At 47.0% G+C, this 26,447-nt stretch overlaps 1 protein-coding gene across 1 annotated transcript in view; it reads right to left on the bottom strand.

Annotated features, from left to right (window-relative positions):
* Positions 1 to 382: 382 nt before the first annotated feature.
* Positions 383 to 26,447, bottom strand: part of LOC147703662 (RING finger protein 112-like) — a 247,865-nt gene continuing 221,800 nt past the window's right edge. The window contains exon 13 of the mRNA XM_086932000.1: positions 383 to 1,070. Coding sequence (XP_086788126.1) covers positions 639 to 1,070 — 432 coding nt within the window. The 3' untranslated portion in view covers positions 383 to 638. The remainder of the gene's footprint in view (positions 1,071 to 26,447) is intronic.

Consider the following 26,447-nt stretch of genomic DNA (forward strand, 5'->3'; position numbering starts at 1 on the left):
TGGAATTCCTGCAAAGCATACCAGGCCTCTCTTTAATATAACAACAGTATAGCTTTTAAAGGGCCCTGCCATGTGTTTATCGAATTAATAAAGAGAAACATTTAGTGAAAAGCGGGCAAATCAGCAAGTCAGGATGTTAGAAGTCTACTCCCTCCTCGAAAACAACAAGTAAGAATGGATCCTCCATTTAATGCACACCAACACAAGTAGCGTCAGAGAGGCTACTTCCATAGTAGAAAGACACCAATTTAGAAGGAGTACTTGGGGGCTATGGGACTTCCTGCAATCATTCCATACACCACTCACTCTCTTACCATCTTACCACTCCAATAGTGTAACTTTCATAACATGGTTCTCTACGGCCGACCTGAAAAGGAACCACTTTGGAAAAGCTTTTTTTTATTCAAAGCAGTGGTCTGTAAATATAAACATTTAGAGCAGCTGTGCTTATTTAATGATGCTTCTACAGATGCAAGGTAAATTATTGCGGAATGGTAATTTGGAGAGTAGACTAATGGCCTTGAAAGGGGGGGGGGGAGGGGAGAGAGATGACAGGACCATGAAATGTATCAACCAAACTTCCCTGAGAGGTACACCATTTGTGTTCTTTAGTAGCTTCTCTGTTTTCTGTTCTCTGATTAAAAGTCTCCATTTTGTCCAGATCCCTCAGGCTGGTTCCAGTTTTTCTTCCGGTCAAACGTTTTTGCCCTGGCAGCGGCCCGCATACGACTACCCGCAAACAAGCTTGTGAATCCTCCGACCACGGCTGCAACAGATAGGGGCACAGCTGAGAGAGAGAGGACTGGCGCTGCCACCATGGCTGCCACTCCTGCTGCTAACCCCGTGAGCATGGTCTTCTGGCGCTTCTGGTTGTACTTGCCGGTGACTTGCTCAATATCCTCCTCGATCTCAGCCAACAGCTCGTGCAGCACATGCTGTCGCAGGGCATCATCACCAACTAACCGCTTTGCGCAGGCCTCCAGCAGTTCCAATAGACGTCGGCTTAGCTCCTCCTTGATTTCAATAGGCTTTGTCTGCAGTACTTTCATCAAGGAGCTAGACTTCATATCCTGCAGACGACAAAGGAATAAGCACAAGAATCTTAAACAACTCTGTTCTTTTTGATACCTAAACTCACAAGGTATTGCAACAGGGTAACCTTAATGTCTTGTACACTCCTAACAAAATATACTTTTTCTAGAAAACAAATTTACAATCCAAATAAAGTATGCAGAAAATCAGTAATGAATGACAATGTAAAGTTACTCCTTGATTCTTAGCTCCGTTAGTCGAATGCAAGGCAGTGTCTCAATGTAGGATTATACTACGCAAGTGCAAAACATGTTAAAAAAAAAAATAAAAAGCCTTATTTTAGATTCCTGGAGCAAGGAAGACTCCATCTTTTTCCGGATAAACCCACAGAACCAGACCCACCAACTTCCATCACCCAAGTCCCTTTTTAATGCACATAACATGAAAGGTGTCATGGGCAGGACAGAGAAAGTATTTTGAGAGCACACTGCATTAATTTAATGCCCACTCTAAGGAGATCATCTTAAAACGTACTTTTCCTTGCAACATGGATTCTTTTCTAGGCTGAATGGTACTATGTTGCTTCCTATGGCATCATGGTGACCATATTCTTACAGGCACTGACATTAAGGGTTTGACAGAGCAATTCTGGAGGTATCCATACCTTGGAGACTGATTAACTACAGGGGGATGCTCCTGTGCAAACCCCAGTTCTAGAATTAACTTTGTAAGCCTTGAAAATAACCCAGTAGCTAAACCAAAAAGTGATTAACTATTTTCTTTTGCCATTTACAAATGTTTTCTCCTCTTGACTAACATATTGAATTGAATGACTGGCGATTGGTACTGTAGAATCAATAAGGGCCTAGGGATCAAATAGTTCTGAAGAAGGTTATTGACCCAATCTCTGTGCAACATATCGGCTGAAACATGTTGATATTGAATAGATGGCCGAGTGATAATAAACTAGGCCTATCGCACTCTGAAGTTTTTAAGCCTATCAGGGGAACCAGGAAATAAAAAAACATAAGGTTGGGTATCCCCCATAGACTGTTTTAGCCAAAGTTCCTTTATCCCCAAAATATATCTTGTCCTCTCAAACACTGGGTGAGCACACCCATACAAATAATGATGTTTTGGGTGTGAAAATATACTACGATGAAGCATGTCATGAAACGTGGTTGAGGGCATTTCTTCAAAATGAAAGGTATCCTTGATGATTTAAATCACATTCTTGCTTATTAATCCTGATGTGTTGGATGATATTGATTGGGAGGTAGGATAATGGGGTTTCTCCTCTCGCCCCTCCTCACAGTATACTGATGAAAGAAGTTCTCCTGCAGCCATCCATGGACGTCAAAGACAGGCAGGCAGAACATTTCTATTCTCGGTTTCTGAAGCTGCCAATTGGTGAAGTGATCTCTCTGTGAGTGGGAGTACAGCCTGTGGCTCATCTTGTAGGGACTTGAAAGTAGGCATGCTGAAAATATACCTCAACAACCAGTCATGCAACTCTATAGCATGAGGAATCTCAACCAGGATGACCATTTTAAATATTCCCCTTAGGGAATCAGGGAAAAAGATGATTATCACCACACGTCTATGAGAGTGGAATGCATTTTAAGTAACTTATACTTTCGTTCTGTGCAAAGCACCTTTCAGAACCAAGGTCTACAAATATGGGGAATATAAGAAGAGGGGAAACTGGGAAGGATTCCTAGAAAAGATGACAGGGTACCTTCACATGTCTCATATAATCTGCATGCCGATCTTGAAGAACATCCTCAAACCTCCCACTCTATCACCAAGAAATTGTGTGACTGGACAGGCACCCCAATATAAGGGGTTTCACTGATAAGAGACATTAGCAAAGGAAGAGTGTTAGACTTGGCTTTTTTTGGCGTGTTTCCCCTGAGTTTTTTGCTTTCTGACCTCCCGGTTTTTGACTCTGTTTTTGCTGGCGTAGTGTTTCTGCGAACTTTTCTCACTGCTGACCAGTAGTAAAGTGCAAGTGCTCTTGTGGAAAATGTGTTATGGACTGGTGTTTCCATGATTGGCCTGTTTGATTTATGTGTTAGTCCCTAGTGATGTGCACTGAGTGAGCCAGGGCCTGTGAATCAAACGCTGTTAGTGGGCTGCAGCACTAGATTGTGCCACCCACACAAACAGCCCGTAAATGAAAACCGGGCCTGCCACTGCAGAGCCTGTGTGCAGTCTGGGACTGCCATGTCGACCTGGCAAGTAGACCCACTTGCCAGTCCCTAAACCTTCCGTTTTCTACATGTTAGTCACTCCTAAGGCAGGCCCAAGGTACCCCTGTGGGCAGGGTGCATTGTATGTGAAAGGTAGGACATGCCCTGGTGTGTGTGGCATGTCCTGATAGTGATTTACAGCCAATTTCTTTTTTCACTATTGCAAGGCTACACCTGTTCCCATAGGCAAGAATGGGCAGTTTGATTAGAACATCTTTTAATCCAAACTTACCCAGGGAACAAGGTAAAACAAGCATTTGCAATGCAATCGGTCTCGCATTAGGAAAGTTTGAGCTATTGATATTGTAAATGACACATTTTTTATTTATGTGTTGGTTTTGAAAATATCGAAATTAATAGCTTTGTCATTTATAATGCCAATAGTTTTAACTTTTGCAAATGTGACACCTGGAGCATTTGTAATGCAAAATGTGTTGTATTTCCGTGACTTAGATGTATTGATATTACAAATAACAATGGCTTTTACATTTTTTAATAATTAATACCTAAATAAAAGTTATTGAAATTATAATGGCAATAGCTTAAACTTTTGTAAAAAAATTGTGTGAAGATTATGTTAATTGTATTTTATTGTGACGAAAATCCAAGCACAGAAGTGAAATATTAACATCTTTTTGTGACATTTGTAATAAAGCTTGAAACATTGAGAGAACATATTTGAACCAGTTGTTGTTGAATGGTTGCACAGATTGATGCTGTAGTGGCGCTGAGTGATGTGGTGGCGACGAGTGATGCTGTGGTGTTCAGTGATGCTGTGGTAGCACCTAGTGATGTTGTATTTCCCCTGAGTGATGCTGTGGTGGTGCTGAGTGATACTGTGGTGGTGCTGAGTGATAGATGGAGTGAGGGCGATAGGTAGATAGAGGGAGGGCGATAGATAGAGGGAGGGCGATAGATAGATAGAGGGAGGGCGATAGATAGAGGGAGGGAGGGTGATAGATAGAGTGAGGGCGATAGATAGACACAGGGAAGGCGATAGATAGACATAGGGAGGGCGATAGATAGACAGAGGGAGGGCGATAGATAGACAGAGGGAGGACGATAGATAGATAGAGGGAGGGCGATAGATAGATAGAGGGAGGGAGGGTGATAGATAGAGTGAGGGCGATAGATAGACATAGGGAGGGCGATAGATAGACATAGGGAGGGCGATAGATAGACAGAGGGAGGGCGATAGATAGACAGAGGGAGGGCGATAGATAGATAGAGGGAGGGCGATAGATAGAGGGAGGGAGGGCGATAGATAGAGGGAGGGCGATAGATAGAGGGAGGGCGATAGATAGAGGGAGGGCGATAGATAGAGGGAAGGCGATAGATAGATAGAGGGCGATAGATAGATAGAGTTAGGGCAAAAGATAGATAGACAGACAGATAGAGTGAGGGCGATCGATAGATAGACAGAAAGAGTGATGGTGATAGATAGAGTGAGTGCGATAGAGAGTCAGGGCGATGGATAGATAGACAGATAGATAGAGTGTATTTATGTTGCACTGAGTAGTGTAAGTATGAGGTGTGTAATTATATGGCACTGAGTGGTATTATGTGGAGTGTATTTACGTTGCATTGAGAAGAGTGTAATTATATGGTGTGTAATTATGTGGCACTGAGTGGTAATATGGGGAGTGTATGTTGTATTCAGTAGAGTGTAATTATGTGGCGTGTAATTATGTGACACTGAGTGGCATTTAGAGTGTATGTTGCATTGAGTGCAGTGTAATTATGTAGCATATCATTATATGGCACTGAGTGGTATTGTTTGGAGTGTATGTTGCATTGAGTGCAGTGTAATTATGTAGCATATAATTATGTGGCACTGAGTGGTATTGTGTGAAGTGTGTGTTGCATTCAGTAGAGTAATTATGTGGCATGTAATTATGTGGCACTGAGTGGTATTTGGAGTGCATGTTGCATTGAGTGCAGTGTAAATATGTGGTGTGTAATTAGGTGGCACTGAGTGGTATTTGGAGTATGTTGCTTTGAGCGCAGTGTAATTATGTAGCATATAATTATGTGGCACTGAGTGGTATTGTGTGGAGTGTGTGTTGCATTCAATAGAGTGTAATTATGTGGTGTGTAATTATGTGGCACTGAGCGGTATTTGTAGTGTATGTTGCATTGAGTGCAGTGTAATTATGTTGCATATAACTATGTGGCACTGAGTGGTATTTGGAGTGTATGTTGCATTGAGAACTGTGTAATTATGTGGAGTGTAATTATGTGGCAGTGAGTGGGATTTGGAGAGTATGTTGCGTTGAGCGCAGTGTAATTATGTTGCGTGTAATCATGTGGCACAGAGTGGTATTTGGAGAGTATGTTGCGTTGAGCGCAGTGGAATTATGTAGCATATAATTATGTGGCACTGAGTGGTATTGTGTGGTGTGTGTGTTGTATTCAGTAGAGTGTAATTGTGTGGCGTGTAAATATGTGGCACTGAGTGGTATTGTTTGGAGTGTATGTTGAATTGAGTGCAGTGTAATTATGTAGCATATAATTATGTGGCGCTGAGTGGTATTGTGTGGAGTGTGTGTTGCATTCAGTAGAGTAATTATGTGGCATGTAATTATGTGGCACTGAGTGGTATTTGCAGTGTATGTTGAGATGAGCGCAGCGTAATTATGTAGTGTGTGTGAGGGTGCAGAGTGTGTGAGGGTGCAGTGTGTGTGAGTGCAGAGTGTGTGTGGGTGCAGAGTGTGTGTGGGTGCAGAGTGTGTGTGGGTGCAGAGTGTGTGTGGGTGCAGAGTGTGTGTGGGTGCAGAGTGTGTGTGGGTGCAGTGTGTGTGTGGGTGCAGAGTGTGTGAGGGTGCAGAGTGTGTGAGGGTGCAGAGTGTGTGAGGGTGCAGAGTGTGTGAGGGTGCAGAGTGTGTGAGGGTGCAGAGTGTGTGAGGGTGCTGAGTGTGTGAGGGTGCAGAGTGTGTGAGGGTGCAGAGTGTTATGTTATGCTATGCTTTGTTATGCTATGTTTTGTTGTGCTTTGTTATGCTATGCTTTGTTGTGTTTTGCTATGCTAGGTTTTGTTATGCTATGTTTTGCTATCCTATGCTTTGTTTTGTTATGCTTTGCTATCCTATGCTTTGTTTTGTTATGCTATGTTATGCTGTGTTTTGTTATGCTATGCTGCGTTTTGTTATGCTGTGTTTTGTTATGCAATGCTATGTTTTGTTATGAAATGCTATGTTTTGTTATGCAATGCTATGTTTTGCTGTGTTTTGCTATGCTAGGCTTTGTTATGGTACGCTTTGTTATGCTATGTTTTGTTATGCTATGCTATGTTTTGTTGAGTTTTATTATGCTATGCTTAGTTTTGCTATGCTAGGTTTTGTTATGCTATGCTTTGTTATGATATGCTATGTTTTGTTGTGTTTTATTATGCTATGCTTTGTTTTGCTATGCTAAGTTTTGTTATGCTATGTTTTGTTATGCTATGCTTTCTTATGCTATGTTTTGTTATGCTATGCTTTCTTATGCTATGTTTTGTCATGCTATGCTACGTTTTGTCATGCTATGCTATGTTTTGTTGTGCTATGCTATGTTTTGTTGTGCTATGCTATGTTTTGTTGTGCTATGCTATGTTTTGTTGTGCTATGCTATGTTGTGTTTTGTTATGCTATGTTTTTGGTGTTTTGTTATGCTATGTTTTTGGTGTTTTGTTATGCTATGTTTTTTGTGTTTTGTTATGCTATACTATGTTTTGTTATACTATGTTATGTTTTGTTTTGCTATCCTGGTGTGTGTATGTGGCTGTGTGTGTGTGTGGTGTTGTGTGTGTGTGTGGGGTTGTGTGTGTGTGTGTGGGGAGTTGTGTTTGTGTGTGGGGGGTTGTGTGTGTGAGGCAGCGGTGCATGAGGGGGCAGTGCATGAGGGGGCAGTGCATGAGGGGGCAGTGCGTGAGGGGGCAGTGCGTGAGGGGGCAGTGTGTGACTGGGTTGTGTGTGTGTGTGGCTGTGTGTGTGTGGCTGTGTGTGTGGTTGTGTGTGGGGGTTGTGTGTGGGGGGGTTGTGTGTGTGTGGGGTTGTGTGTGTGTTTTTTTTGCGTGTGTGGGGTTTTGTGTGCATGTGTGTGCGGTTTTCTGTGTGTGTGGTTGTGTGTGTGTGGGGGGGTTGTGTGTGTGTAGGGGGTGTGAGGGGGCAGTGTGTGAGTGGGTTGTGTGTGTGTGTGGGTATGTGTGTGTGGGGTTGTGTGTGTGGGGGGGTTGTGTGTGAGTGGGTTGTGTGTGGGGTTGTGTGTGTGGTTGTGTGGGTGTGTGTGGGGGGTTGTGTGGGGGGTTGTGTGTGTGGGGGAGTGAGTGTGTGGGGTTGTGTATGGGGGGGTTGCGTGTGTGGGGTTTTGCGTGTGTGTGCGGTTTTGTGTGTGTGCGGTTTTGTGTGTGTGTGTTCGTGTGTGTGGGGGGTTGTGTGTGTGGGGGGGTTGTGTGTGTGGGGGGGGTTGTGTGTGTGTGGGGGGGTTGTGTGTGTGTGGGGGGGGGTTGTGTGTGTGAGGGGGTTGTGTGTGTGGGGGGGTTGTATGCGTGGGGGGGTTGTGTATGTTTAGGGGGGTGTGAGGAGGCAGTGTGTGAGTTGGTTGTGTGTGTGTATGTGGGTATGTGTGTGTGGGTATGTGTGTGTGGGGTTGTGTGTGTGGGGTTGTGTGTGTATGTGTGTGGGGTTGTGTGTGTGTGTGTGTGTGGGGTTGTGTGTGTGTGTGTGTGTGGTTGTGTGTGTGGGGTTGTGTGTGTGTGGGGGGGGGGTTGTGTGTGTGGGGGGGTTGTGTGTGGGGGGGTTGTGTGTGTGTCCTGTTGAGTGCCACTCACAAGGCTGGGAAGCACCACATATACTGTTGAGGTCACCTCTGACGCAGTTAGAGGTGTCTGGTAAGATGCGAAGCGCTAGATGCAGTATCACTATGCAATGTGACACAATTGCAATAGGCTAACCGGGTGGCATGAACTGGATGTATATATTTATTTACACAGTGCCTTACTATTCCTCTCGAGATGTTGACTTGTACTGTAACTCACAGGCGTCTAAATAAGCACCAAATATGCCTCTGGGGTGACTGAGATGCGAAGCGCTTGATGCAGGAGTGTCCCATGGTGTGATTATGTTACACATTTGTAAGATTGTGCGGCATGGGACTGCAATGCTGTGACACAAGGTAGAGAGCATGTTGGGGCGGGGGTGAAGCACAAGAATGAGAAGCGGGTTCTAATATGGCCGTTGCAGGAGCTTAGGAACGAGAGGTGAGCTGTGACGCAGTTATCAATGCTGAGGGATGTGGTGCTGTAATGCTCCGTGATGGGGTGCCCTGGTAGGAAACTGAGGGAGCTGGCAGCATTAAATACACTGTTGGTCTTTTAACGTAATGCGTGCGAGCCAGGAAGTCTGTGGCTGAGATGCAGCCACTTTGTGAGGCTCAGCAGGAGCAAGTGGGAGGAGGGAGTGGGAGAGGGGAGTGATATAGATCAAAGCGTCTTCCTGTTGTCAGTGGCCGCAGGCTGCCAAATGGTGAGCGTGCGCCTGTCCCATGCACTGTGTCTGATCCGCTTTTTCAGAGCATTTCTGAAGTGCCTACATATGGAGGCATGGAGGCAGTAGAGGAAGAGTGAGGCTGTGTTTTGAAAGCAAAATGCGTGCAGAGAACATGTAAGAGTGATGGAGGCTGAACAGGAAGTAAGACTGCACATATAGAATATGGAGGCAGTAAAGGAAGAGTGAGGCTGTGTTGAAGGCAAAATGCACGCAGAGAACACCTAGGAGGGATGGAAGCTGAACATGGAGCAAGACTGTGTACATAGAGCGCATGAGGGATGTAAGCAGTACACAAACAGTGGGCTGTGCGTTGAAAGCAAACTGAGTAGACCTAGGAAAGATGAAGGCTGAACATGGAGCAAGACTGTCTGCAAAGAGCACATGAAGACATGGAGGTAGTGCAGTGAGTCTGTGTGCACGAGTAGGCAAATGCAAAAGCCAAAATACGAGGTGAAAAAACGTGAAAGACATGGGGTCTGAACACGGAGTAAGGCTGTGTGCTCAGAGCGCATGTTGGCATGCAGGCAGTACACAACGAGTGAGGCTGTGTGTACAGAGCACATGGGAGTATGGGGGCTGACAGGAAGAGTGAGGCTGTGTGCATGAGAGGCCAACTGCATGCAGAAAACACCTGGAAGAAATAAAGGCTGGACAGGGAGTAAGGTTATGTGCACAGAATGTATAGGTGCATGGAGACAGTACACGAACATTGACGCTGTGTGCACAGACCACAGGGCAGTATGGGTGCTGAATACAGACGGAGGGTGTACGCAGTGAGCATATTATTGGGAAGTATGCTGAACTTAAGCAGTATCCTCTAATGGAGTGTGATGGCTTGAAACAACTATTATCTGAAGCAGACGGCAGCAGCATAGCACACTTAATGTAAACGAAATATTGAGGAATGCTATCCCCCAAGAAAATAAACATGATTAATGAAAGTAAAAAGTAGCATGGTTAATAAACAAGCTCTCGGCATTGCTGTGGCGAGGGGGCAGAGGAGCGGATTCCTTTGAAGTCTGATGCGGGGGCGGGGAGTGGTTGCCTTTGAAGTCTGATGCCGAGGCACAGACAAATGGTGGTGTGTGACGTGGCTGGCGTTGTGCACACGCCTCTCTCACATGAACTGTGTCTGATCCGCAGCTTGGGTAGACTTTTCGGACCGCTTACTAAAATCTCCCGGCAATACTTACGCATGGCTTCAGCGAGACCTAAATAATGAGTTTAGTATGCCTGAACTTAGAATGATAACATTCAACTTTTAGTGAGGGTGATTTTTACATTCTGGGTTTGAAAATACCACTTTTAGAAAGTAGGTCTTTTCTTGCCTAACCATCCAGTATGTCTCTGCTGGGTTTGTGTATTCCATGTCTGGTTTGTGAGTGACGGGGGCTGGAGAGGGCCTTGGATCTAGTGGTCTGATGGGTCAGGGCTGGGCTTAATAGGACCTGCATTGAATAGAGAGTAGGGGGGGGGGAGATTTCCTTTCAGCTACCTGGGTCAGGTCTGCTCTCTAACAATGCTGTCTCCACCTCCTGCCAGGAAGCTGCACCCAGGAGGACAGAACTGGTTTTGACTAGGTACAGACAATCTCTGACTACAGAGAACAAAGGATTTTGTGGTATAAATATTGGGGCCCAAACCCCAGAACTTTAGAACTCGTTTGGACTAAGAAGACGGCCAAGAAGGAGAGCTGGATAAGATGTGAGGTGGAACTACCACTTTGCTGTGTGCTTTGCTGTATTGGCCTGCAGTGGCTGCTTCTGTTTTGGGCAGTGAAAGGAATGGACTGAACTCTCTGCAATCTACTTTTGTGAGTTTCTTCAAGGGATTGAGGTAGAGCTTGCCCCCTGTTCAAGAAGTCTCAGAAACAGCAAAGACTTCAAGTTCTTCAGCCCTCAGTACTAGGGACTGTGTGTTTTGTGCTGCAACAGGAGAAAAAGCAACCCAACGCCGTCTACGGCGCCACTGCTGACTCCATGTCCTGAGGGCACTGCAGAGGGCACCGCCGCACTGCGACCCTGGTCTCACCGATGCCTGCTGACGCCGCTACTGAGCCACTGCTCGCACCCCAACCTGTGGGTACCGCACTCCGCACCATCTCAAGGCGACGCCCTGGTTTCCCTGACGACGCCGCTCCACGACAGAATCGACGCTTCTGCTTGCAACGTGGTTCGGGGGCACCATTCGTAAAGTTACACGACGCACTGCCCTCTTCCCGCACCACAACCTGGGCCTACTGATGCCGGTGCCATCAACTCCAGTTCGTCAGCCGACGAGAGCGGCCCAGCAATGACGCCGCCGCTGCTTGTACCGTGACCTGCCAGCACTGTGACGAGCACTGCATCCACTTCGCACCGGGACCCTGGTCTCACGGACGCCGCCATCTGACGCCACTGAGCCGCTGCTCACACCGCGACCCGAGGGCACCGCACGCCACACTGCTGCATTTAGCACTGCAGCACCCGACACCAGCGCTCCTGACTTCAACAGAGGGGAGTTCGACCAGCAACCCTTGTGACTTTGAAGGCCCCAACGACTCCTGCACCGACCTCTGGAACCGACGCCTCCGGACACAGTGCTTTCGGAGGCTCAATGAGAGTCACCAACGCCCTGCATTTCTAAAAGATACTGTTTGCGGGTGTTCACGACATCGTGGCTGGCCCGCGATGCCAAGGTCAGCCAGAACTGTTCGGATGTGTTTGCTCATGACGCCGTGATAGCCCCGGACAGAGCTATCGACATCAAGGAACTGTTTTTTGAGGTTATTTTGATAACTGAAGATTTATCTGTTTTAGTCTTGTCTTAAGTTAAAATATTGGATATTTTACTAAACTGGTGTGATGTCCTTTTGTAGTAGTTACACTGTGTAACTGCTGGTTATTGGCAAATGCTTTACATATGGCCTCTAAGATAAGCCTGCCTCCTTGTGCCAAGCTACCAAGGGGGTGAGCAGGGGTTATTTTAGGAGTGTAACTCTCTTATCCTGCCTAGGAGGAAGGGTCCCTGTTTGGACAAAGGTGCAAGCCCTTGCCAACTAGAGAGCAGTCCGGTACTCCCAGCGAGGAAGCGGAGGAGCCTGTTCCAACGGTGGATGTGCTTTTGGGGTGGGGAAACCCTCCCGGCCAGGCAGCAGTAGCTTGTCCCCAGAGGAGATGGAGGACAGGCAGGAAGCAAGGAAGTTTGAATTGGAAAAACCCAGGATGGAGAATGAGAGGGAAGAAAAAAGAATAGCCATAGAGGAAAGGAAGATGATCTTAGATCATGAGAGAAGTCTTAAGGAGCTGGAACTAAGGAGTAGGCCCAGCTCAGATAGTGGCAGCAATTCATCAGCACAGGCGGACAGAATTGTGCACATCTTCAAGAATGTAGGCAAAGAGTACAAGGGTGATGACATTCAGAGGTGGCTTCAAGGGTACGAGTCGTCCACTCACATGAATGGGGTCCCTGAAATGAATTGAGGGCAGAGTTATGGCCTCTCTTTCCAGAGGAAGCAAGGGATACCCTGATAGCTTTGGGTAAGGGGCAGAGCCTCACCTACGCTGACATGAAGGATGCTCTCCTCACTAGGTATGGCCTAACTCCTGAAAAGTACAGGGATCAGTTCAGGTCCAGTAAAAAGTCTGATGCCAACACTTGGTTGTAATGTGTAGATTCGTTCTGCAGGTCACTGGATGGCTGAGTGTAGGGCAGTAATGTGACAGATTTTCAGGGGCTCTACAATTTGATTGTGTGGAAGCACTTGTCTAGTCTATGTTTTGCAGATCTGCGCCAGCACCTAGTTGATAGTAAGCTGACTGACCCCAGGAAGCTTGCTAAGGAGGCGGACCGCTGGGTGAGTACCAGGGTCCACAAGAAAGCGTATGGGAGAGACTCAGCCAAAGGTGGGCAGGGTCCCCAGCAGAAAAGTGGGGGGGGGGGAGAGGGTAAAGCACAGGAGTTCTCTAAAGGGCCCCAAACTAATACCCAGGGTAAAGGTTCCCACCCCCGAGGAGATAAGAAGAAAGGGGTCTCTACAAGATAGCCTTCTGAGACCGGGCTGCAAGTGTTTTTTATGTGACCAGGTGGGTCAACTGAAGGGGGACCCCAGGTGCCCAAAGGGGAAGCAGCCACCCACCGGTGGGCAGACCAAGGTGTTGGCTAGTGTAGCGCTTGGGGAGGAGGGGTACCCACAGGAGGGTGGGTATTCTGCAGAAATGACCCTCGTCTCACTATGGGACAGTGAGATGGTCCCAGGAAACCAGGTGTCCCCTAACACAAAGAAATACAGCACCTGGGTGACCATCAATGGGAAAAGGGTAGAGGCTCTCAGAGATACTGGAGCCAGTGTGATCTCTGTCCGTTGTCACCTGGTCTCTGAGGAGCAGATAGTCTCAGGGGCATTCCACCAAGCAGTTGCTGTGGACAACTCAGAGAGCCAGTGTATGGTGGAGCAGGTTCCCTTTGAACAGGGGGAGGGAGGGTCTCAGGTCCCTTGAGGGTGGTTGTGAGCCCTACCATGCCAGTAGATTGTCTGCTAGGTAACGACCTGGAGCAGTCCTTATGGGAGGATGTTGAGCTCAGGTCGCCCTTGGAGATGCTTGGGTTGCCAGAGTAGGCATGCGTGTCCACTCCCTCAATGGCAGCCAGAAAGGGTTATCAAGAGGACTTGGAGCCTGAAACAGTGGCCCAAATCCCTGCTAAGATAAAGGACAGGCATGGGAAACCGGCCTTTGAAGTTCCCACGGACCGGAAGGAGGCTTACCTTGAAGGGGACGCCCTGGTGCCTACAGGGGAATAAGTAGCTGAACTGGCGGACATCTCTGAGCTGACCCATTGGCAGCAAGAAGGGCGTCTCACCAGGGAGGAATTCTGCACAGAGCTTAAGGAGTGCCCTTCTCTGGATGGTCTGCGGAGGCAGACTGCAGACCAGGCAGCTGGTGATCAGTCTGGATCACATTTGATCTACTGGGAGAATGGTATGTATGTATAGTGAGCCTAAGGTGGCTGAACCTGGGTCAGCCTGTGTGCTGGTGGTAACCCAGTGCTTCAGGACCTTCCTACTGGTCTGGCTCATAAAGTGCATTTGGCATGACATTTGGGGCAGCACAAGACCTTTCACAGGCTTGTCACCCACTTCTTTTGGCCGCAAATGCGAAGGCAGTCAGATGGACACTGCAGGTCTTGCCAAACTTGCCAGGCAAGAGTGGGAGGAAGGGCAAAGCTCCTCTCCAACCTTTTCCTGTTGTTGGAACACCCTTTTGAAAGGGTAGGGATGGATATTGTGGGGCCACTGGATCCTAAGAAGACCATGAGCAACAGGTACATCCTGTTCTTGGAGGACCATGCCACCCGGTACCCAGAAGCAATCCCTCTCAGGACAACGACGGTGCCAGTGGTGGGCCGGGCGTTAATGGGTTTCTTTTCCTGCATGGGGTTCCCCAGAGAGGTGGTTCTGACAGGGGGACCAATTTCATATCCAAGTATATGACATCCCTGTGGAAGGAGTGTGGTGTAACCTACAAGTTCACCACTCCTTACCAACCCAAGGTAACAGTCTGGTGGAGAGATTCAACCAGACCTTGAAGGGCATGATTAAGGGTCTAACAGAACCCATGAGGCGTAAGTGGGACGTCCTCTTGCCATGCCTTCTCTTTGCATACAGGGAGGTGCCTCAGAAGTCTCTTGGGTTCAGTCCCTTTGAGCTCCTGTATGGCCACCCTGTCATAGGACCTCTGAGTTTGCTGAAGGAAGGCTGGGAGGCAGCTCCCAGGAAGACCCACCATGTGTTTAGATACATGCTGGCCTTCCGCAACCAAACTGCCTGCTCCAGGAAACTCGCTCAGGTGAACCTAGAAGCAAGCCAGGAAGAAATGAAGAAATGGTATGACCAGAATGCCACCCTGGTCGAGTTTCAACCTGGGCAAAAAGTGTGGGTCATGGCCCCAGTGGAACCTTGTGTCTTGCAGGACAAGTGGACTGGGCTATTTGAGGTGGTGGAGCGCAAAAGTGAAGACACCTACCTGGTGGATTTGCGGACTACAAGGAACCCTTTGAGGGTCCTCCACGTGAACTGCTGCAAGCCCCACTCCGAGAGGTCCGAAGTGAGCATGCTCTTGGAGACAGATGATGGGGTAGAAGAGGAGAGTGATACAAAAGGGGGTGGTGATGGACAGAGCATCTGAATCAATCAAACACTCACACCCAGTCAAAGGATCTGGGCTTAATCCATCACCGTTCTTTAGCCCACTCTGCCACCCCAGTTCAGACATGGCTATATGCAAATCAGTCTGACCCTGTGCCTCAATCGAACAGTCCAGCCCGAACTGCCAAGCCATGTCTACCCTGGACCGGAAACAAGCTTCCGAGGACCGGTTTCTGGCATTCCAGCCCGGCTTGCTTGAATCCGGTGGCAAAGTGAGCAAGGGACTCACGTCTGAGCATACCCTGCCAGAAGAGGAGAGTGAGCCTCTCCCTGACCTCCTGTCTACCAAGGAGCACAATGGGTCAGTAGAAGGTGTGGTCCTCTCCCTTACACTGACCCCAAAGCAGGGGGACTGTCGCCAGTTGTTGGGACAGTGCGTCCCACTGTTCTCTCTGACCCCAGGTGTTAAGTCACTGGTGTACCCATGATGTAGACACTGGTGATAGCCCTCCTGTAAAACACAAGATTTACAGGTTGACTTACTGGGTCAGGGCCAGCATCAAGGAGGAGGTCTCTAAGATGTTGGTGTTAGGGGTGATCAAGCCCTCCAACAGTCCTTGGGCCAGCCAACCCAGTGGTCTTGGTCCCGAAGGCTGCTGCACCTGGTGACACTCCAGAACTAAAGTTTTATGTGTACTACCGTGGGCTCAATGCCGTCACCAGGACTGACGTGCACCCCGTCCCCAGAGCTGATGAGCTCATTGATCGGTGTGGGGTAGCCCGGTTTCTCAGCACGTTTGATTTAACATCTGGGTACCAGCAGATTGCCATAACCAATGGGGCCAAGGAGACGCCAGCATTCTCAACCCCAGAAAGACATTACCAATTCCGGGTGATGCCCTTTGGTTTGAAGAATGCCCCTGCCACCTTTCAGGGGTTGGTCAACCAGGTGTTGGCTGGTCTGGAGGATTTCAGTGCAGTCTACCTGGATGACATTGCTGTGTTCAGTTCCAGATGGGAAGAACACTTGCAGCACCTCGGTAAAGTGTTGAGGCCTCTGCAGGGAGCAGGCCTCACGATCAAGGCCAGTAAGTCCCAGATGGGGCAGGGTTCTGTGGTGTACTTGGGACACCAGGTAGGAAGCGGCCAGGTGGCACCCCTACAACCAGAAATGGACACCATTCTGGCTTGAGAGGCCCCCAAGACCAGACAGAGGTGAGAGCCTTCTTAGGTCTCACTGGCTACTACAGGAGGTTTGTTAAGGGCTACGGCACCATTGTTGCCCCCTTAACAGAGCTAACTTCCTGGAAGTAGCCCAAGAAGGTGATCTGGGCTGAGTCCTGCCAGAATGCATTTGATGCCCTGAAGGCAGCATTGTGTACAGCGCCCGTGCTGAAGGCCCCCCACTTCTCCAAGGAATTTGTCATGCAGACTGACGCTTCAGAGCATGGCGTGGGAGAGGCGCTCTCACAAATGAACGAAGAGGGCTTAGACCAGCCTGTAGTCTTCCTCAGCCGGAGACTACTCCCCAGGGAACAGACGTGGAGTGCCATAGAAAGGGAAGCTTTTGCTGTGGTTTGGGCGCTGAAGAAACAGAGACCATACCTGTTTGGGAATCACTTCCAGGTTCAGATGGACCAAAGGCCCCTCAGATGGTTGATGCAAATGAGGGGTGAAAATCCTAAACTGCCGAGGTGGTCCACCTCCCTACAGGGAATGGACTTTACGGTGGAACACCGCACTGGCACAGAACACGTCAACGCAGATGGTCTGTCCAGGTTCTTCCACCTTAGTGAAGAGAACTCACAGGAGGTTGGGTAGTTCTCCCTACTTCCTGCTGGAGGGGACATGTGTTAGACTTGGCATCTTTTGGCGTGCTTCCCCTGAGTTTTTTGCTTTCTGACCTCCTGGTTTTGACTCTATTTCTGCTGGTGTAGTGTTTCTGCACACTTTTCTCACTGCTGACCAGTGGTAAAATGCAAGTACTCCTGTGGTAAAATGCGTTATGAATTGGTGTTTCCATGATTGGCCTGTTTGATTTATGTGTCAGTCCCTAGTAACGTGCACTGAGTGTACAAGGGCCTGTGAATCAAACGTTGTTAGTGAGCTGCAGCACTGAATTGTGTCACTGACACAAGCAGCCTGTAAATGTAACTCTGTCCTGCTATTGCAGTGCCTGCGTGCAGTCTGGGGCTGCCATGTCGACCTGGCAAGTGCACCCACTTGCCAGTCCCTAAACCTTCACTGTTCTACATGTTAGTCACCCCTATGGTAGGCCCAAGGTACCCCTGTGGGCAAGATGCATTGTTTGTTAAAGGTAGGACATGCCCTGGTGTGTGTGGCATGTCCTGATAGTGAATTACAGCCAATTTTGTTCTTCACTATTGCAAGGCTACCTGTTCCTATAGGTCAGAATGAGCAGTTTGATTATAACATCTTATAATCCAAACTGAACCAGGGAACAAGGTAGAAAAATGCGTTTAGTATGCCTGAACTCAGAAGGGTAAAATACATCTTTTAGTGTGGGTAATTTCCACATTCTGGGTTTGAAAATACCACTTTTAGAAAGTAGGTGTTTTATTGCTTAACCATCCAGTATGTCTCTGCTGGGTTTGTGTATTCCATGTCTGGTTTGTGAGTGACAGGGGGCTGGAGAGGGCCTTAGCTCCAGCGGTACAATGGATCTGGGCTGGGCTGAATAGGACCTGGATTAAATAGAGAATAGGGAGCAGAGATTTCCTTTCACTGACCTAAGCACTCCTAAAATAGAGAGTAGGGGAGGAGATTTCCTTTCAGCTACCTGGGCCAGGTCTGCACTCTAACAATGCTGTCTCCACTTCCTACCAGGAATGTGCACCCAGTAGGACAGAACTGGTTTTGACTAGGTATAGACACTCTGCCTTTAGAGAACGACGGAGGACCGAACTGGTTTTGACTAGGTATAGACACTCTCTGCCTTCAGAGAACAAAGGATTTTGTGGTATTAATATTGGGGCCCAAACCCCCGAACTTTAGAACTCTTTTGGACTAAGAAGACTGACAAGAAGAAGAGCTGGAGAAGCTGCAAGGAGGAACTACCACTTTGCTGTGTGCTTTGCTGTGTTGGCCTGCAGTGGCTGCTTCTGCCTTGGGCAGTGAAAGGACTGGAATGAACTTTCTGCAATCAACTTTTGCGAGTTTCTCCAAGGGCTTGAGGTAGAGCTTGCCCCCTGTAAGAAAGCAACTCTGTATATACTGAACCAAAGTAAGGTACAGTTTGTACAGTGACCACAGTCCCCAGAGGTTTGGCAGAGGCTAAAGTGAGATATAACTAGGCTGTCCGGAATTCGGTTAAAACCGAATATAAACGATAGTACCCTACAGATTGAAAATAAGATGACCTGGTTTAAACCGAGTGTCACTGACTTTTTTACATATTTCGAGTGTCACTTTTTTTTTTTTTTTACATATTTGATGCTCCGCTTGGCCACTTGAGGGAGCCAGAGAAGCACAAAAAAGAACTATCCTTGAGGAATGGCCTTTCTCATGATGCACCACTGCTTGCATATTAAAGAGCATCTGAAGATAATAGATAAGCCTGCGCTGCCCTCATTTACCCTGAAAGGTAGTACAGCATTTTTGTCCTTGCAGTTTTCAGTTTTTTTCAATATTCAGAGGCGGCTCACCCGGATCTCGAGCTTCATGTGAAATTAGCGTAATAGCCCTTCTGCAACATTTCCTGCAGGTGCATGAGGAAAGAGGCACATTCATCTGCAAGGCACTGGCAGTAACTTCTTAGCTGGCTACACTGCGAATGACGGGTGGGTTGGATTGGGATTGCAATGCGGCCGGGGCTCTCCAGAAAAAGTAGCCCACATTCCCAGATCGTCTCTTTATTAATTGCCGTTTTTTACCAGATTGACTGGCATTTTAATGTTCTGGCATGCATGAAAATGTGTAGTAAACCTGCCAGAATGAGCCATAACTGATCGTTAGCAAGACAAAGGCAGAAAAACAAAATAACATTAATATGGATGTTTATACAAGACTTCTTTAGTTATCACGTCCTAACCTTTGCAGAATCTAGCCGAAAATGTTGTGTAGTTTTATATAGCGCTATCTCAGCCCTAAGGCAGTAGAGCGATTTACATGTTTGCCAATTAAATTACAAAAGATCAAATCTAGTTTTATTTTAGGACTTGGGAGATTAAGTGAGTTGTCCAGAATCGGAGGAAGCTTAGCCAATGCTGGGACTCTGTCGGGTCACAGAGAGGCCTAAACAAAGGCACACCCCTTCCATAGAGGCCTAAATGACGCTGAGGCCGAGGTGAGAATACCTGGTCCCCTGCGAAGCCCATGCATACTTCTTCCTCCCCCACCCATTATGGCCTGCAGGTGGTGGCCTGACGGGGAGGGGAAAACACTGCTGCTGAGCCGGTCTGACACATGAGGAGACGAGGTGTGAAAGCCCAACGGCCAGAGCAACACTTGGCCCCCAGCCTGGCTCAGGATGTTGGGGAGGGTGTGTCTGAGGCAAACATAGCCCAGCATGCTAATGTCCTCCCCACCTCAGTTTGTGAGCACCACAGGGGAGTGGGACAGCATGAAATGTTCGGTGGGCTAGTTGACTGAGGCCCTGAAAACATTTAGCGAACATGCAAACATTTTCTGCTTGTGGGCATGAGATACGTGGACATTGTTTAATAGAATTGTACAATTTTATATCGGGTCATATACAAATTGTATAACATGCAAAATAATTATGCTCTTAGTCAAGCAGATGTGGAGTACATATACAATCTGATCAGGGAATACAGATTCTGGTGACCTTTGTGACTATTTCAATGCATAAAGAGTTGTACTGTGTAGTTTAGACTAGGTGAATTTGGCTTTTAAAGCATACATAGATTATAGATTTGCACCAAACACACGTTTTAAAAGTGTGTGGTTGCAATAGAAAGAGTAAGGGTCATAATTTCAGAAAAACTATAGCTATTTAAATACATTGTAATTCCCTTTGCAATTCTTCGAATAACGTGCTTGTTGTGTTTAAAAGCAGGTGTAACTGAGGTATACTTTGCTGGTGCCGTTTATATCTGGTATTTAGAGGCTGTTTTTCAAAGTAATGAATGTACAAAACATAAGAATTTGATAACTGTTTTTTTTAAAAACAGATTTAGGCCAAAGTAGCCAGTGTCTTAAAAAACACCTTCTTAAGGAATTTCGGATCATAAACCATCGTGGTGCACAATGTTGTTACACATACATTCTGTCCAACAACCCTTAAGAATGGCAATAGCTTATAACAATTGCTTGTTTTTACAAAAACAAGCTTGTGTGAGATTAACTGAGTTGTCCAGAATCACAGTATGCTTAGCCTATGCTGGGACTCTGTCAGGTCACAGCGGAGCCTAAAGAGAGGCACACCCCCTCCACCACGGCCTAAAATACACTGGGGCCGGCCCAGAATACCTGGCCCCGAGCAAGGCCTATGCGTACTTCCTCTTATCCCACCCACTATGGCCTGCATGTTGTGGCCTGGCGGGGAGGGGGTAACACTGCTGCTGAGCTGGTCCGACACATGGGGGGCCAGGGTGTGAATGGCCCAAGGAACACCTGGCCCCCAGCCTGGCTAAGATGGAGTGGGGGGTGTGACTGAGGTATAGATGGCCCAACGGACGCTGCCATACTCCTCCCCTTGTTCTGTGGGCTGGTTGACTGAGGCCCTAAAAAAATGAGCCCAGAAGTGACCCTGAAGCACCGACCTATCACCTATTCCGACCCTCATTGGGTAGGGGGGCAGTGAACCCAATATTGAAGATAGTGGAAACAACTTGTCTGTTGCACATAGTACATCCCTCCTAAATTCATAAAAAAGTTGTTAAATTGAAAATGCATATAATTCAGGATTACAGAATCTCCGCAGAAGAGAAGAGGCTCATACTGCACAGATGGGTCAGTCCTACAACCAAACTCATTGTAATCAGATTTAGCTCCGAATTGCATTAAGATTTATGCAAACACCCCCACATTCAGTTGATTTCATAAGCTACAAAAGGGACATGTCGCTCTGGAAAGTGTCTTGCAACAGTAGTTCCCCTGCTGCCTGGCACTGTTTTTTTTGCGGGATTGCATTGTTTGTTTCCCTTTTGCTCGATAAACAGTGGAGACTGGGGTGCACGGGTAGTGTGTATGTGTTCCGGAGCTTAGGTTCGTGCTTCGTGTGCCTTTTGCATGCTGGTAAATTGGAACCAGCCCTCGTTTTGAATAATAATGTGCACAGCCTGAACTTTAAACTGTGTTGTGCCTCTTCTGATTTTCCCCCACCCCTGGGGCTAAACTCCACTATAACAGATAAAGTGTTCTATTTCGAGGTGCTTTCTTGTATCAGGTGAACCACAACCGTTGTGTTTCTTTTCAATTTTGTCAGATTTAGTGTGATGTTTAGCGTGATAATTATGAGGCATATATTGGATTCGTATACGACACCTCTTCCCTTGTCTACCAAGTGTTCAGCATAATTGGTATAGATGGGGAACATCTCCTCAAGAGGAGGCTAGGCGACACTTTTAGTGTCATTGGCACTGCAACATGTTCCCTATGAGAATGTTTGCTACTTAGTAAGCAAATAAATGTTGAGGATCAATTCAGGAAATTCAATTTTACAATGCATGAAAATAGCTTGCAATGATGCATAGAAATGCCCCTTCACCAACCATGGCATTTGAAGTCGATGTAGCCTCACGGTGGTACAAATGCTAGATCCCTTCCCTAAAGTGAAATTTTCTCAAGACTTTGAAAAGTACTGCTTCATTTTTGACTGCTTTAATAACTCTGAGGGCATATGCATTCAGTTCAACGCATATGTTGCAGAACTTGTCCCAGAGAATCTCAAGCTTCAGGTCCACCTACATTGGCATGGAAAGCTACGTCAGTGGCCAGAGTTGGTGAATTGTGTTCAGGCTGTTTTGACGTTGCCAGTCTCAAGTATCAATGTTGAAAGGGTCTTTTCACAAATAAAAGTTTACATGGGAAGGAAAGGGAGAGCGCGCATGACCAAAGACTCACTGAAGAAATATTGTATGGTGTACTACAATAAGTTTGACTTCGAAAAATGTATTTAGACCTAATATACACTCTACGTTCACTGTCTGTAAGCCATGCATCAGTGAAGAAAGCAAGCAATAATAAAAGCAAAGCGTTCCATAAACACCGGTAAAACACTGTTTCTGCTGTTTTTTTATGGCGCAAAATAAATAACCACTGAAAAGCACAGTTTTTTAAAGGTATTGAAATCACTGGAAAACACTGAAAAAACACCACCAGAATTTAACAAAAATAGAAACTGAAAACAGGAAAGCCTAGATATAACCTTACTCTCTAAAGTGGTAGCTTGGTCGAGCAGTAAGGCAGAATTAGAGGACAGTGTAAAGAATTTGCTGTACACACTCAGTCAGCAAAAGGTTTCACACACTCAAGACTGAACTCCAGGCCAATTGTTTTGTATCAAAAGATATAGTTTTTTATTTTAGAACCAACAAGGTATCAAAATATACTTTCTCTGAATGAGTTACTTTAGTTAAATACTTTTCAAATAGGCGATAGACATAATAGTTACAATTGGTGCAATAGGCAACTCAATTTCAAACACAATGCAACATTGAGTTCAATGGTAATTTCTAGTTAAATGCAATTGCTTTGTTATGTTATGTTATGTTATGTTATCGGGGTTTTGTAGAGCGCTAAGCTACTCAATCAGAGTGTCCCGGCACTGTCAGACCCGGCAAAGCACAAAACAAGGAAACAGAAGGAATTATTGGCAGAACAGCCATGTTTTGAGCTCTTTTCTGAAAGACAGCAGGTTGTCAATCTTCCTTAATGACAATGGCAGTTAGTTACTTTGTAGATTACTTTTCTAACCACAGGACTGGATCCTAGATTCAGTCCTGGGACATGCACTGTAAACAATTAAGTAAAAGCGTTTTGGTTACAGTAGTGCTTTTTAAGGAATATTATTGTATTTTAAAAGTTGACACTTGGAAACTTTTCTAGATGAATTTACCAATGTTATCCTATGGAAGGAAATTCAGTTTGAAGGTAAAGAATGTTTACGTTACTTTTGTAATCCAGTGCTGGGCTCCTAGGTTCAGCACTGGGCCATCTATCTAAAACAGGCAAGTAATTAAGTTTTTTTCGTTGGCACGATTTTTAAACAATATTTGTTATTTTCAAAAATAGGCACGTAGAAACTTTTTCAGCAAAAAGCAGGCAATGATATTCCATGGAAGGAAATTCAAGTTACTGGTAAGTACGGTTAGAATTACTTTTCAGGGTAAGTACCGAGCTACAAGATGCAGCACTGAGGTCTCTCCTGATAACAGGCGAGTAAATCAGAATTCCTTGTTCAGCTGATTTTAGTTGAATATTTAAAGTTCCAAAACTCCACACTTAGAAGAATTTCCAAGCGAAACCAGTCTATGTTAGCCTATGGAAGAAAAGTGAGTTATCGGCTTTTAGATAAGTACTCGACTGGCAGAATTAAGGTTCTGGGCATGGACTCAGGGGTCTTCCAGGGTCAGGTAGGTACAGTTGGTACACCCTCAGCGGCACAGGGGCAGCCGGTGCAGAGGTAGTTAGGCCCAATGTTATCCAATGAGAGGCAGGGGGCCTTCGGTTGGTGGCTGCTGGCAAGCAGGCCACGTGGCTGTGGGAGCTGGGCTCCTGGTCACTTGCTCAGGACAAATGGGGAAGTAGATCAGGACAAAGGTTGCACTGCCAGGGGCATTCGGGCGGCTAGGTGCAAGGTGCATTTGAGCCGTCGGGTGCTCAATGTTATTTAATGGAGATCTTGGAAAGTGAACAAAGGCTGTAGGCTCGGAGATGGAGGATCTTCTGCAGCAACCAACACTTCTAAGGGTAAGTTGGGATCTTGGAGGATAGGTAGGTACCCCGGAGTTGGGCACAAGGGGCGGCTTTTGGCATTGGGAAATGTTACCCTCTGCTGGTCGCGGTTGGGGCGGTCCCTGGTTCTGAGGCTGCAGGCGTCGTCTGGGTCGTCGAGGAGGGTCCGTAGGTACTGGATTCCAGGTCAGAATCACCGGTGGGACGTCCTCAGGGTCTTTGTCCTCTTGGTACAGGCCGGGCTCGGCGGGTGCAGAGTGGGCTGGATTCACAGTTCCTGGCTGGCACCAGGGGTATTGTTGTTTAAGCAGAACCACTGCTCATGGGAGTCCCAGTCTCTAGGAGGGTCAAGGCAGGCAGGTCCTCCGGGGTTCTCGAGGTTGCTGTCCGCAGGAGATGCCTGAATTTAGCAGGAGCAGGTACAAGGATCAACAGGCCTGTAGGGCTGGGGCCAATTCAGTTGGTGTTGTCCTCTTGTTAGCAGCTGCACGGCAGGTCTTCTTGGTCTCCTTTCTTGTTTCAAAATCGGGATCTGAGGAAGGGAGATTCAGGGTGCCCCTAAATGCTAACTTTAGGGGCGTTAGGGCAGGGACCAGTAGGTCCCTGTCCTGGGGTGAGTACACCCCCTATCGGCTCCTATCCTGTGGGGGGGGGGGGGGGGGGGAGGGGGGTGCAGGAGCCTATCTCTGATTGGGCAGGCCACCCCATCCTCAAGATGGCAGGAGCCTCGAGTTGTGCTTCACCTCGCCTCTCCCACCTGAGGGGTGGAGTTGGCACAGGCTGGCATACCCCCTTTCCTCACATAGGGTTTCCCGCCAGAGTAGGGGTTAGAACTGGTGGGGCCAGTTGCTGAGAACAGCAAGTGGCCTTAAGAAGCTCATAAAGGCGGCATGCCTTTGAAGCTTCCCCCTGCCCATCCTGGGGGAGGAGACCTAGCACCTTGCCCATGATGGGCATTGTTGCAGGCCCAGGAGACCGTAGGCAGCCTCTCGGACAAGACATGGATTGTAGGTTAGGTTTTAGGGGACATCTCTAAGATGCCCTCTGTAGTGCATTTTACATTAAATCCCACACTGGCATCAGTGTGGGTTTAATGTACTGAGAAGTTTGATGTCAAACTTGTCAGTCTACTAAACATCTACCTACTATTTTCTATGCCTTGATGAAGTCTCTGTGGGAGACTAAACACGTGTTGGCGATGTTTATGCTGGGAGAACCAGTTTTTTATGAAATTTGAATAAAGGAGAAAACATAAATAACGCTATTTGAAGAGGACCTTTTTTGACTCTACATTGGATCACTAATTCACCCTTATGCTGTTTGAATGTTGTGTCTCCTTTTAAACTCTACTGGTTACAACAGTTTGAGTTTTCATCTGTCCAATACGCATACAAAGACTGAAAGAATTTAAATTATTGGTGTGCTGTAATTAGAACCTCACTTCTTCAAAGGCTAATATTGTAGTATTGAAATTGATAAGGGATAATGAGCGATATGATGAGCAGTGGAAAGGAGGCTTTATGGGCGGATTAAAACTATAATTATAGCTTTCCGCAGCATGGGTGGTAGGGAGCCCCCTCAAGAGAATTAGCATACATTTCTAATAAATTGGGGACAAGAGGTGGTTTATAAGCTTTCTAAAAGTCGCCAGTGAACCCATCTGAGCCAGGGGCCGTGCTTCCACTCAAGTCCTCTATGGCCTGCGAGATTTCCTCACATGTGATGGGAGAGGCAAGGAACTGCTGTTGGCCGGCCTCAAGCCATAACATGGTGATTTTAGACAGTTAGTTAGTCAATACCGCTTTACCAGCACCCAGGCGGGACGTGTAAAGTGCCTTAGAGTAGTCAGTAAAGTTTGCCAAAAGGGAAGCGGCATCAGTGATTTCATGCCATCCGGCCTTCACAGGCGTGTGTAAGTGGTATGGCACGGGGGACAAAGCAGGCGTGCCAAAGTGCAGTTGGGACGTTTACCGTCACAGTACCAACGTGATCCAGGTTTTTTCCACAGATAAGCAACATTACACGTAGCAAGGTCATGAAATGTATGCACAATTTCGACCTATCGTGGAGTCTACTAGTGCTCGAAGCCCATAATCCACACTAGCAAGTTCAGCACAGATACTGGAAAGCACTCCTGAATGTTTCAAGATGCACATTCCGCTTAAAAGGCCTTGAAGGCCTCCCATAGTGTAGGGGTGAGGGACGTAGGGGGAGGTCTTGACAGAGCCAGTGTTAGTGGAGAAAAATTTGACAACAGGCTTTCGAACTTCAGAGCGAACAACCGTGTCATACAGCGCATTAGGGGGAAATCACCACTGTCGGGTCACAAGGACATGTAAGAGTATGTGTAATGTGAGTCCCAAAGGGGCGTGGTCAAATAGTGTGCTGGGGAAGTGAGTGATAGTCTGCAACCACAAGCCAGCGCCGGGGGACATGTATCAATGATCAATGCGAGTCCACACATTGTGTGTGGCAGAGTAAAAAGTATACTCCCGCTGACTCTGAAAATTATAGCGCTATGCGTCTATCATATGAAATGTATTGAGGAGGCCTGTGAGGGTCTGTAAAGAATGAGGTTTGGAAATGGTTTTAGAGCCAGTGGAATCGCGCTCAGGTTGCCGGGTAAGGTTTAGG

Source organism: Lissotriton vulgaris, chromosome 7 (genome assembly GCF_964263255.1).
Source record: "Lissotriton vulgaris chromosome 7, aLisVul1.2, whole genome shotgun sequence".
Lineage (NCBI taxonomy): Eukaryota > Metazoa > Chordata > Amphibia > Caudata > Salamandridae > Lissotriton > Lissotriton vulgaris.